Here is a 13,113-nt window from a genome sequence, read left to right as displayed (position 1 = left end):
GGGGTTAATCAATATTTATTGCAATGGATCATCTAATGCAGATCAAGTGAATTCTTTATAAAGTGGCAGTCAATCCAAGGATATAAATTATCAGTTCTATTACCTGGAAGCCTGATAGGAATGCATGATTTGCTTCAGAATTCAGAACTCCAAGAACGAAAAATTATTATGCATGTTCCTTAGCATAGTTGAAACTACTCTTTACACCATTTTCACTTACTAAGAAGTTTAATGAGAATGATCACAAGGCATGAACATGTAGCACACTTGAGGTAAAATAACAACATGGAAAACTAGCCTTGACGATCAACAACAACAACTACAAGATTACATTTGTATAGTGCTTTTCACGTCGGGAGGATGTCCCAAGGCGCTGGACAGAGTACAGCATTTCAGACCCGAGCTGGGGTTGGGGAGGGAAGGGAGGAGAGGGGAAGGGGGGTGGCCGATGGCATGATGATCAACCAAGGCAATAACTCTAGAATCAAAACTAAAGACCATTAGTGATTACAGTTCTAAGATGACTAACCTAATAAATTATTTGGCTATCTTGTGATATGTTATACATACATTTTGTGACAAATCATGTCTACAAACTGCGTACAGATATTTTTATACCAGAATATCCAAAAGATTTTTCTGTCATTTTATACCCAATCTATAAACCTCTGTTGTGTGGTACAGATGTGTATGGAACAGCCATGTTGTTTGCACCATTGATACTTCAGCTTAGAAAACAATCAAAGAAAACAATCCATTTATATACTGTAGTTTGCCTAACAACGAGCAGTTTGGTCAAATTCAGAGCATGGGTTAGAAACAATTTTACAGCTTGTTTTTTGTAACCACAAGCAAGTGAATTGAGATGTTAAGCATTGATTTTGGAACATTTTCTTATTTGTTCAGCTATGCGTTCTGAAAAACCTGCAGTGAGTCAATTATTCAGTGTTCGGTCAAGCACATTAACTTGGGCAGCTTTAGTTCGTAAACCTATACATACAATATATATTTAAGAATTAAGTGACCATTATCATTATCATAGAATCATAGAATTATACAGCACAAAAGAAGGCCATTCGGCCCATAGTGTCTGTGCTGACTTTTTTAAAAGAACTATCCAAATCAATCCCACTCCCCTGCGCTCTCCCCATAGCCCTGTAAACTTCTCCTCCCCAAATAATTATCTACTCCTCTCTTATAAGTTGTCATTGGCTTCCACAAGTCCAGGTCATTGATATAGATCAAAAACAGCAGGAATAATAATAATCCTTGAATTTGATATAGCGCTTTTCACATCTTCTAGACATCTCAAAGCACTTCACAGAATATACCGTAGACAACAACAACAAGATTATATTTGGATAATGCCTTTCATGTCGGGAGGACGTCCCAAGGCGTTGGACAGTGTACAACATTTCAGATCCGAGCTGGGGTCAGGGTGAAGCAGGGATCGGAGGGGAAGGGGGGTGACCAATGGCATGGTCGAAGAGGAGAGTTTTGAGGTGGGACTTGATGGAGGCTAAGGAGGGGGTGAGGCGGAGTGATTGGGGGATGGAGTTTCAGAGGTTGGGGCAGAGTGGCTGAAGGCTCTCCCACCAATGGTGGGGCGGGTGGGTCGGGGGATGTGGAGCAGGCTGGAACCGGCTGAGCAGAGGGACCGGGCGGGTTGGTAGGGGGTTAGGAGGTCGCAGAGGTAGGGTGGGACGAGACCATGGAGGGCTTTGTAGTGAGGACCAGGATTTTGAACTGGATCCTCTGAAGGATAGGGAGCCAATGGACTCGGGCGAGAATGGGGGAGATGGGGTCACAGAATTTGGTGCGGGAGAGGACACGGGCTGCAGAGTTCTGGATTATCTGCAGCCTGTGGAGGGAGGAGTTGGGAAGGCCAACAAGCAGAGCGTTTGCATAGGCGAGCTGGAGGTGATGAAGGCATGAACAAGAGTTTCAGTGGCCTGAGGGGTGAGGTAGTGGCGGAGTCGGGTGATGTTACGGAGGTGAGGGAAGGCAGAGCAGGTCATGGCTTGAATGTAGGGGAGAAAAGACAGTTGAGGGTCGAACAAGACACCTAGGTTCTTGGCTGGCTTGGTAAAGTGAATTGGCTGTATATTTGTGGGTGAAATGCGGCAGCTAAATTGCGCACAGCAGTGTCCCACAAACAGTTGTGGATTGACATGACCAATTTATTATTGTTTTTTTCTTGAGGGATTATAATTAGGTGTGTGGAGTAAGGAAACAGCAGTGGTCCCAATAGTGACCTCTGGGGGACACCACTGCACACTTCCCTCCAGTCAGAAAAACAACCATTCACCACCACTCTCTGCTTTCTGTCTGTTATTTGGCACTTTATCAAACACCTTTTGAAAATCCATATAAACTACATCAACTGCACTACCTTCATCCACTCTCTCCGTTACTTCATCAAAAAAAGTAGAGAAGCATATGAGGCACTATGATAACATAACAGTAGGCTCTGAAGTCAATTGTAGCGCCTCAACTGTTGCTCTTGGTGAAACAGCTAATTCAGCAAAGAATGGGGACTCAACCCACGACCTTCTAAGAAAGCAATGGCTTTCCCACTGAAATCAATGAGAGCCTGCAATGTGCTATTGGGGAAAAAAACATTCAAGTACACAGTCTTCACATTGACATTTCTAGATTCACAGAAGGAAAAGCTCAGAAAGTGACCATTCAGCCAATCCAATCCAGCTGGTACACAAAAGCACCGATCCAGACCTTTTCGAACTCTTGCAACATCACTGGTAGCTTCATCCTTCTGCCCCGTGTCGCCTACCACCACCCCCATCCCGACTCCCTCACCCACCCCACCCTCAGCTCCTACCATGGCCCCCATCCTACATTCATTTGATTGATTTGCCCCCACCTCCTTCTTATCCACCATCGCCACAATGAAACCCACCACCTGCTGCCTTGATCCCCTTCCCACCAACTGCTGATCACTCAGCTCCCCTTCCTCTGTCCAGTGCTGGCAGATACTATTAACCAGTCTCCCTCCTCAGGATTAATCCCACTCACTCTCAAAACCGTAGTCATCACCCCCCTCCTTAAAAATCCTACCCTCAATCCCTCCAACCTCAGACACTACCGCCCTATCTCAAACCTGCCCTTCCTTACCAAAACTCTGGAACACGTTGTTGCCAACTAACTTTGCGCACACCTCTCCCTCCACACCCTACTCGAACCCCTGCAGTCCGGTTTTTGCCCAACAGTACAGAGACAGGCTTCGTGAAGTTCACAAATGATATCCTCTCTATCTGTGACCAGGGCTCCCTCTGCATCCTCTTCCTCCTGGAGCTCTCCGCCGTGTTCGACACAGTCAATCACGCCATCCTCCTCCACCACCTGTCCTCCATCATCCACCTCAGTGGCACCGCATTCACTTGGTTTGAGTTCTACCTTACAAACCGCCAGCACTACATTTCTGCAAATGGCTTTTCTTCGCGCTTCCACCCGGTCACCTGCGGGGTACCCCAAGGATCCATCCTTGGTCCCTTTCTCTTCCTTATCTATATGCTCCCTCTCGGTGATGTCATCCGCAGACACGGAGTTAACTTCTAAATGTTTGCGGATGACACTCAACTCTACTTTTCCACTTTCAGCTGCGACCACCAGTCCCCTGATGTTCTGTCAGCTTGTCTGTTGGGCATCAGGAGCTGGATGAGCACAAATTTCTTGCAGTTAAACGTTAACAAGATGGAAGCCATACTGTTTGGCTCCCGCCGACATCTTATGCCCCACAGTTCCGACCTCCTCAACCTACCCGACCTGTCCTTAAAACTCTTTGAACCCTTGCGCAACTTAGGCGTCAGGTTCGATCCCCAGTTATCCTTCCTTCCCCACATCCGGTCCCTGATCAGCACCGCTTTCTTCCACCTCCACCACATTGCCCATCTCCGACAATATCTCACCCCAAAAGCTGCCTAAACCCTTGTCCATGCCTTTGTTACCTCTCAGCTGGACTACTCTAACACCCTCCTCGCTGGTCTCCCCTCCTCCACTATTCACAAAATTCAGCTCATTCAAAACTCCGCCGCCCGCATTCTTACCCGCACCAAACTTCATACCCCGATTACTCCAGTCCTTGCCAAACTCCACTGACTCCCACAGAGCGGATCAACTGGAAGATCCTCACTTTATTGTTTAAATCCCTCCGTTCCTTGGTACCCCCCTATCTCTCTAACCTCCTCTCTCCCCACAGCAGTACCCGCTGCCTCCATTCTACTGGGTCCAGCCTCCTCCATGCCCCCAAATCCTCCTCTCCACCATCAGCAACCATGCCGTCAGCCTCTACACCCCGAAACTTTGGACACTCCCTCGATCAACCCCTTCGCCTCATCCCTTCCTTCCCCATCTTCAGGTCGCGCCTGAAGACCTTCCTCTTCGACTGTGCCTACAGTCACCTTCTCCCTCCCCCTGTCTTGACCTCGGGCTCCGCCATTGTTAAGCGCTCTGACACACCACCCGGCATGGAGGGCCCTATATAAATGCAATTTGTTGTTGTTATTGTTGTTTTGGAGGTTACAATAACTGCTCATTCTGAGACCACTTTGAATTTTTAAAATTAGTTTACGAACAGGAATTTCTTCTACATATTTGAAATTCTTGTTGATACTGATCTCTAAATTAGAGACCTGGGTTCGATTCCCGGTAGAGAGAAATGTTGGGCAAGTTTCCTTCCTCCACACTCCTGTTTACCTAGCAGTAAGTAGGACCCGATTGGCAGATCGCTTTTCCGGGAGTAATAATTCCTTAAAAAAAAATTTAATTGGTCACTTCAATCCACGACTGTTTGTGGGACACTGTTCTGCACGATTCTCCCACAAAATATACAGTCAATTCACTTTACAGTATATTCTGTGAAGCACTTTGAGATGTCTCGAAGACGTGATAAGGTGCTATATAAAATGCAAGGATTATTATTATTGTTATTATTACTATTATTATTATTATTATTATTATTATTATTATTATTATTATTATCATTACTGATCCTCTGAAATATCATTATGATAAAATATGTTGACCTTCAAGAAAATGTCAGTACTGTAATCAAACCTTCATTTCTCCAAGAAGTTCTTGCACATTTGATGAATGAAATGAGCCAAAGTCTCTTCTAGTAGAAGTCACTAGAGCAAAAAATAAAAAATTCTGTTTATTGAAACCAAAATAACAATTTGCATTCATATAGTGCCCTTCACTTGGCACAGTTTACAAACACATTTATTTGTACGCTCTATTGTTTGCATTCAATAACCCATTTGTGTATTATAACGGAAGCTGATTTTGACCATCTGATTAGATAGATTCAGTTTTCACTGTCAATCAGACACTCATATTTGCACATACCAGGTTAACCTGTAATTTTTTTGGTAACTCTAACACAGCGGGAAACCCATCAGCATGCTTAGGAGTTTCGAAACCAAACTGAGATTTCCACATATGTATGCCACCTACAGATGGAATTTCCCTTGTGTCTGGAACGGAATATGCACTCCCTGGAGGGTTCACCTTGTTTACCTGATTCCGGAGAGTATTAGGCTTAGCTTGGTAACAGCCAAGACTTGGGGATGCCAGAGTATGTATTGGTATACTGCTGGAGTTCAATCACCTAAAACTGCACAACGAGAGAGAGCAATGTCTGGGAAGCTTTCCGCTGCTTGTTGGCCAAGACCATTATATGAGCTAGGGCTTTGGCTTGCAGAGCTGAATGGGAAGAATCTTTGTTTCCAGTGAGCTGCATGCTCAGAAGCTGAAGACGTTGTATTATAAATATTTAGGTACTGGACATATCTGTAATTACACGTTTGAACATTTATATATTTTTTTATTTCTGTCATTTGTAGCGAATCTAAAATGTGTCGCATCTTTTGGGCACTCTAAATCTAGAGAAAAAAAAACAAATCTTAAACACAGTTTTAGTGTTGCAACAAAACTACAATATTTATATATAAAATATAAACAGTAATGACTTGCTTATGCTGAAAGTTAAAATATAAAGTGGCATTAGATTGTATAAACCCAAAAGGCTCATCACATAAGTTTGTAACATTTTATCTGCTTTATATTGTATTTTAATGGAATGGAAGGGCAGGACCAGCAGTGGCTGCATAGAGAAATAAATTAAACTTTGGTACCTGACATCCCAGCCCTCTCCCTATTCGAAACTAAACTACTATATTACAACTCTAGCCACATGCTTAATTTACCAATTAAAGTGAGATGCCCAGATGTCACATTCAAGCTCTACAGTGTAATGGATGAGCCACACCTAGAGTATTGTGTGCTTGTGACCGTTTCTGATGTGTCTCTCTAATGGGCGAGACACAAAGCAGAGGAAAGCAATGAGGTCGCAAAGCAATGAAACCTAGAAACTATGCCAAAGTAATAAGACAGGATAGGACAAGGCAGCACAGTGAAAGGTGATTTCACAACAGGAAGTATACCTTCATAACCAACAGCAACAATAACAAAATTATATTTGTAAAGCGCCTTTCATGCGCGGAGAACGTCCCAAGTTGCTCAACAGTCAGGAATCAGGACCCGAACAAGGAGGCAGGGTTAGGATGAGGTAGGTCAGAGGGGTTTGGAGGGCAGCATAAGGCACGGCCAAAAAGGAGGGGTTTGAGTCGTGCCTTGAAGGAGGCAAGAGAGGGAGCAAGGTGAAGGAGACACAGGGGGGATAGGAGGGTGGCTGTGGGATTGAGTTCCAAAGGGGGGCAGATAGGCTGAAAGCCCAGCCACTGATGTTAGGGCGGGTCGGGCAAAAGATCTGGAGCAGGCCAGAGCCTGCTGAGTGGAGGAAACGGACAAGTTGATGGGGGTCAGCAGGTCAGAGAGGTAGGAGGGGGCAAGGCCATGGAGGGCCTTGACAGTGAGGACGAGGATTTTGAATTCTATCCTCTGAGGGATGGGGAGCCAGTGGAGCTGGAGCAAGGGTGGGGGTGATGGGGTCACGGAGCCTGGTGCGGGATAGGACACAAGCTTCAGAGTTCTGGATGATCTACAGCTTGTGGAGGGAGAAGGTTCGAAAATGTGAAGAGAGGGATGGATAGGGGTCGGTGTGTGGGGGGGAGATAGGGAGGGAGTGGCGTTTGGGAGGGCGGAGGCAGCTGAATGGATCCCCTCCGATTTTGGACAAAGAAATTCAGCATTTTCTCACAGTCAGCACTTGAGGAGAGAATGGGCGAGGTGTGGGAGGGTGGACGGAGGAACTGGTTGGTGGTGGAGAACAGGAGCCTGGGGTTGTCCTTTGATTCCAAGATTATCTTGGAGTAGAAGGATGATTTGTCGGAGGCGAGAGTGAAGTGATACATTTTGATGTGGTCCAGCCAGATCTGCCGGTGGACCGTGAGGTCAGACTTGAGCCAGGTGCGTTCAGTGGCCTGCACCTGACCCTTGAGGGAACGGAGGTGGCTGGTGTATCAGAGTGAGGTTCGTGAGTAGGAGGCAGTTCGGAAGATGGGAGGGGCAAGGACATCGAGAATGATGGAGAGGGAGTTGTGGAGAGATTTTTTTCCAAGGGCAATAAGAGATGGAGGTGGGTTTGGTGGCAGTGGGGAAAGGGATTGAGGAGTTAAAAAAGATGAAATGGTGATCGGAGATGGCTTTGTCTGTGATTGTGATATCCGAGACACTGAGGCCCCAGGTAATCACCAGGTCGAGTGGGTGGCCATGATCATGGGTGGCAGAGTGGTTGCGAGGGGAAAGGTTGTGAAAGGATAGTAGAGAGGAGAAGTCCAAGGAGCTAGAGCAGGAGGGAGTGAAGTGAAGGTTGAAGTTACCGAGGATGAGGAGGTGTTCAGAACAGAGGCAGAGGGATGCTAGGAGAGTGGAGACACCAGAGATGAAGGTGGGGAGGTTTTGGGTGTGCGGTGAATGAGAAGAATTTTGAGGGAAAGATTGGAAGGTTGGGAGAGGGTAAGGTACTCGAATGAGGGGAATGAGCCGGAGGAGTAGGGGGATAGGGCAAGTGAGGTTCTGGAGATGAGGGCCACATCACTGCCATGGTGTGAAGTATGCTGGGAGGTATAATCGGGTGGTGGGACCTCAGTGAAGGGGGAAGGTGTCACCTGGGGTGATCCAGGTTTCAGTGAGGGCCATGATGTTGATATTTTTATCAATGATGTGGTCATTGATGGGCAGAGCCTTGTTGCAGAGGGAGCGGACATTTTTAAGGCCGGTGCAGAGGGGACAGTTGCCAGGGGAATGTGTGAGATAGGAGGGCGTGATGGACTGATTGGCAGGGAGGGTGGGAATAGGGATTATTATTCTCCGAGGGAATAACAGTTATTCTCCAAGATTTCCAATCTCACAACATCTATACCACTTGAGCTGAGTACTGCGAGAATCTAACAGAAATCTCAGCCTGGTTAATACTATTTCATACTGAGTAAAAGACATATATGGACAGCGAAGCGGTACAGTTAAATCTTGAGCTCGCTGTGTCTCAGAGTGCTAAAATGCAGGCTCACATCCAAATTCCAACCAACGGTTATAACAGGTTACTAGGAAAGATGGTAGAAGCCACAATCGTGCAGTTGTTTTAAAAAACTGAATGAGACTGTAACGGGAGGACAGTTGGTTGGGTATTCTACAAGATTAAGATCAAATGTTCCAAAGAGCTTTCACCGAGCAAACCTTGTTTGTGGTCTGGTGAACACATGCTGGTTTTTATTATTGTTATGAACTGTCAAGCTGTATGCAAGTACAGATATCTAGAAAAAGCTCAATAGAGATTAGAGATGGCTGTGAAAAAAAAGAGTTTATCACATCCAACAGCTGGAATGCCTGATTTTCAGAGTTAATCATTAATAACTAGGAGTCTTTTGGACATACAGAATTTGTGCTGACGTTCAGGTACTATGTGATGTGATAAACCCTTTTCATAACAATAATAAAAACCAGCGTGTGTTCACCAGACCATGGATTTTAAATTCCATGAAAAATAACAAGTCAAGAATGTAAAATGTTTACTGATTCCTAAAGTCCTACTTTACATTGCTTAGCAAACTTTAAAAATCCTTCCAGTGGATTAATTACCAAATAAGTCAATCATAATTGTTATTTCTGAAACGTTTCTGTATTTCTGCTCCACACCAACACCCCCCCCCACCCCCCCACCCATCCCACCCCATGCATGCTCTTGTATTCATGAAGATCAAGCCTCACCGTTCTGGGGCATTCTTTGTGCTTTAGACTACGACAATTATGGACTGCCTGTTGGGAACAAATTACCTCAAGCATGGTTGGCAACATCCAAAAATTGTACTCCTGCAACATTCCATGGCAGTGGTCCATTAAAGTAACTGAAGTTAACTTCCCTTATATTGTTTTTGATATACGTGAAAACAAGACGCGTTCTATAAAACCAGAACTGTTAGCAAGTATGGTGCAGATCTTGTAAAAAAGCTATGTACATACTACAGTATTTTTTAGATCACCCCCAGGAAAATAGCTGCCTGATTTCAGAATCAAATAATTACCTTTCTGAATATAACTTGTACACAGTCTCTACAGTTCGCAGTAAAATCTTGCTGAGTAAGTGCCTTGAGATATTTCAATGATAAAATAAGGTGCTACATCTAATACAGATTATCACTCTAATTTATATTCAGGAACTAACTTAAAAGGCAATACACAATAGTGACTTCTAGAGATTTTTAGAGAAGAAAACTCAAATTAGAGCATAGGACAGGGCAATTTTGTTCAATAGCTAGGTCTTGTAATATTCCGGTTTCAGCCTGGCTCAGTTGATGGAACTATCATCTCTGAGTCAGAAGGTTGTGGTTCAAGCCCCACGTTGGGACTTTGAACACACATAAAACAACAACAACAAGATTCCATTTATAAAGCGCCTTTCACGTCAGGACGACGTCCCAAGGCGCTGCACAGTTGGGTCATGACCCGAGCAGGGGGGAAATGGTCAGGGTGAGGGGAGGGAAGGGAGGGAGCGAGGAGGGGGGAAATGGTCAGGGTAAGGGGAGGGAAGGGAGGGAGCGAGGAGGGGGAAGAGAGTCGAGAGGGGAGCTGAAGGCTCGGTCACATACTCAAGCCCTGCAAAAAAAATAATAGTTTTGTCATTCAATCCAAAACTGTTTGTGGGATACTGCTGTGCGCAATTGGCTGCCACGTTTCACCCGCAAAATACATAGTCACTATACTTTACAGTATATTCTGTGAAGCGCTTTGAGATGTCTCAACAACATGATAAGGCACAATATTAAATAAAGGATTATTGTATAAGATTGTTATACTGGCCATTTGAATGATGAGAAGGCAAACTAGCTTCCAAACCTCTGGAGTGCCATTCTTCAGATGAGACATTAAACCAAGGTCCTATCTACCCATTCATGTGAACATTAAATATCTGAAGGCATTATTCGAAAAGAGAAGTGAGAACTGGAGCAGTTCGGAAACATAAGTATTTGTTCAAATATTGTTCAAGTTTTCTGAGCTCACAACAACCACATCAATTGAGCTGACTCCTGCAAAAATCTTTTTTTAAAAACTCAGCCTGGTTAAAACTATTTCATACTGTTTAAAAAATAAATATGGGCAGTGATGTGGCACAGATGTTAAATCTTGAGCTCCCTATGTCTCTCGGTGCTAAAATGCAGGCTCACATCCAAATCTCACACAATAAGATTTGCTGAATTCAGCTCTGTGAAGCAACCAAGTGGAATTCCTCACATTAGGAAGGTGTGAGAGAGAGGTGGGTGAAAAGTAGAGTGGGGGCGGTGTAATGGGTGGGGGTGGAAGAGAGGGGAGGTGGAAGAGGGTTGGTGGTGGCGGGCAGTGTGGAAGGAGGGCACCTCCTCACAAAAGTCATTTTACAGAATGGCACTCCAGATATCTGGAAGCCAATTTGTCTTCTCATCATTCAAATGGCCTGTATAACAATCTTGATAATAATAATAATAAATAATAATCCTTGCATTTGATATAGCACTTTTCACGTCTTCTAGACATCTCAAAGCGTTTCACAGAATAGGCTGTAAGGTGAATTGAATGTATATTTGTGGGCGAAACACGGCAGCCAATTGCGCACAGCAGTGTCCCACAAACAGTTGTGGATTAAAAACGACCAATTTATTATTGTTTGGTTTTTGAAGGGATTATTATTAGGCGTGTGGAGTAAGGAAACTTGCCCAAGGTTTCGCCCTCTGCCTGGAATTGAACCCAAGTATCTCGCTTGCAAGGCGAGTGCTCTAACCACTGAGCTACAGGACTCCACTAATACTACAGGACTCCACTGATACTAATGCCTAGTATAGAGGAATAGAAAACATCTTACTAAATCTGGTCAGAATTACATTATGTCTCCAAAAAAATAGTATTCAGACTGACACAATTTAATTGTGTATGAGGCTATCTTGGAACAGGGGTTAGTTAATCTGTTGTTCACAGCAGGACAATCTGAATTCCACTTCAAAGGGTGCCTCCAAACATTCAAATCTACAGAGTGCGATGGTGTTATATGCTTGCTAATAGGAGCACTTAGTGGGGAACCATAAGGGACTCAGTGTTACCTCCTTATGATCTTCAAAGGAGGCAGCTTGTTTACAAGGAGAGCCTCCCCCTACCCCGGGGCAGGTCCTGTCATTTTTTTATGAGTAGCCAGAGTGTAGAAGCTTTTGTGTTCCTGGTGTGACAACTTGCACAACTGCTGTGAACTTGTGCCACTGCTTAACTCACAATCAGCGAGAGAATTTACAATTCATCCAAATCCTTCTGATGATGTACAATAGAATACAATTTACATTTATATTGTGCCTTTCACTTCGGAAGGGCATCTCCATTTGTGGAGTCCTGTAGCTCTGTGATTAGAGCACTCGCTTTGCAAGTGAGAGACCTGAGTTCAATTCCAGGCAGAGCGAAACCTTGGGCAAGTTTCCTTACTCCACATACCTAATAATAATCCCTCCAAAACCCAAAACAATAATAAATTGGTCATTTTCAATCTACGACTGTTTGTGGAACATTGCTGTGCGCAATTGGCTGCCGCGTTCACCCACAAATATACAGTCAATTCACTTTACATTGTGTTCTGTGAAGCACTTTGGGACGTCCTCCCGACGTGAAAAGCGCTATATCAAATGCAAGGATTATTATTATTATTATCTCAAAGTGGTTTAAACAGCTGATTTAACAGGACTGTAGAGGATTGAATGGCATAGAATCAGCAAAATTCCATAACTGTCAAATAAAGCATGGGGTTTACCGAGGCCTTCAGGTACTAATGGTGACAAGCAGAACTGAACTTTCTTTGGGGGGGGCAGGGAGTGAGCGGGGGGGGGAGGGAATGAGCAGGGGGGGGAGTGAGCAGGTGGGGGGGGGCAGGGAGTGAGCAGGTGGGGGGCGGGGAGTGAGCAGGGGGGGGAGTGAGCAGGTGGGGGGGGCGGGGAGTAAGCAGGGAGTGAGCGGGGGGGCGGGAGTGAGCAGGGAGTGAGCGGGGGGGGGAGTGAGCAGTGGGGGGGCAGGGAGTGAGCAGGTGGGGGGGCAGGGAGTGAGCAGGTGGGGGGGCAGTGAGCAGGTGGGGGGGGGAGTGAGCAGGTGGGGGGGGAGTGAGCAGGTGGGGGGGGCAGGGAGTGAGCAGGTGGGGGGCAGGGAGTGTGCAGGGGGGGCAGGGAGTGAGCAGGTGGGGGGGGGCAGTGAGCAGGGGGGGCAGGAGTGAGCAGGTGGGGGGGGGAGTGAGCAGGTGGGGGGCAGGGAGTGAGCAGGTGGGGGGGCAGTGAGCAGGTGGGGGGGCAGTGGCAGGTGGGGGCAGGGAGTGAGCAGGTGGGGGGGGAGTGAGCAGGGGGGGGGGGCAGTGAGCAGGGGGGGGAGTGAGCAGGTGGGGGGGGGCAGGGAGTGAGCAGGGGGGGGGGCAGGGAGTGTGCAGGGGGGGCAGGGAGTGAGCAGGTGGGGGGGTGAGTGAGCAGGTGGGGGGGGGGGCAGTGTGCAGGTGGGGGGGGGGGTGGGAGGAGTCAGGCAGAGTCAGTGTGAGTGAGGCAGCAGTCAGCACTGTCAGGACCAGGGGCAGCAGACACTCAGAAGGCAGTGAGCGACCAGGAGAGAGGGAGAGAGGGGCACAGACCAGAGGCACTGCGCGGCTCA

General features: G+C 46.2%; 1 protein-coding gene across 1 annotated transcript in view; it reads right to left on the bottom strand.

Moving 5' to 3' along the window:
• Positions 1-9,199, bottom strand: part of LOC103178974 (probable L-cysteine desulfhydrase, chloroplastic) — a 41,823-nt gene extending 32,624 nt beyond the window's left edge. Inside the window, exons 1-2 of the mRNA XM_042333108.1 lie at positions 9,187-9,199; positions 5,074-5,144 (exon numbers count right to left, since the gene is read on the bottom strand). Of these exons, the coding sequence (XP_042189042.1) occupies positions 5,074-5,144; positions 9,187-9,199 (84 nt within the window). The remainder of the gene's footprint in view (positions 1-5,073; positions 5,145-9,186) is intronic.
• Between the last annotated feature and the right edge of the window lie 3,914 nt (positions 9,200-13,113).

The sequence above is a fragment of the Callorhinchus milii genome, unplaced genomic scaffold, assembly GCF_018977255.1.
Source record: "Callorhinchus milii isolate IMCB2004 unplaced genomic scaffold, IMCB_Cmil_1.0 Scaffold3, whole genome shotgun sequence".
Lineage (NCBI taxonomy): Eukaryota > Metazoa > Chordata > Chondrichthyes > Chimaeriformes > Callorhinchidae > Callorhinchus > Callorhinchus milii.
The sequence above is the reverse complement of the archived record's forward strand: the minus strand, read 5'-3'. Positions and strand labels throughout refer to the sequence as shown.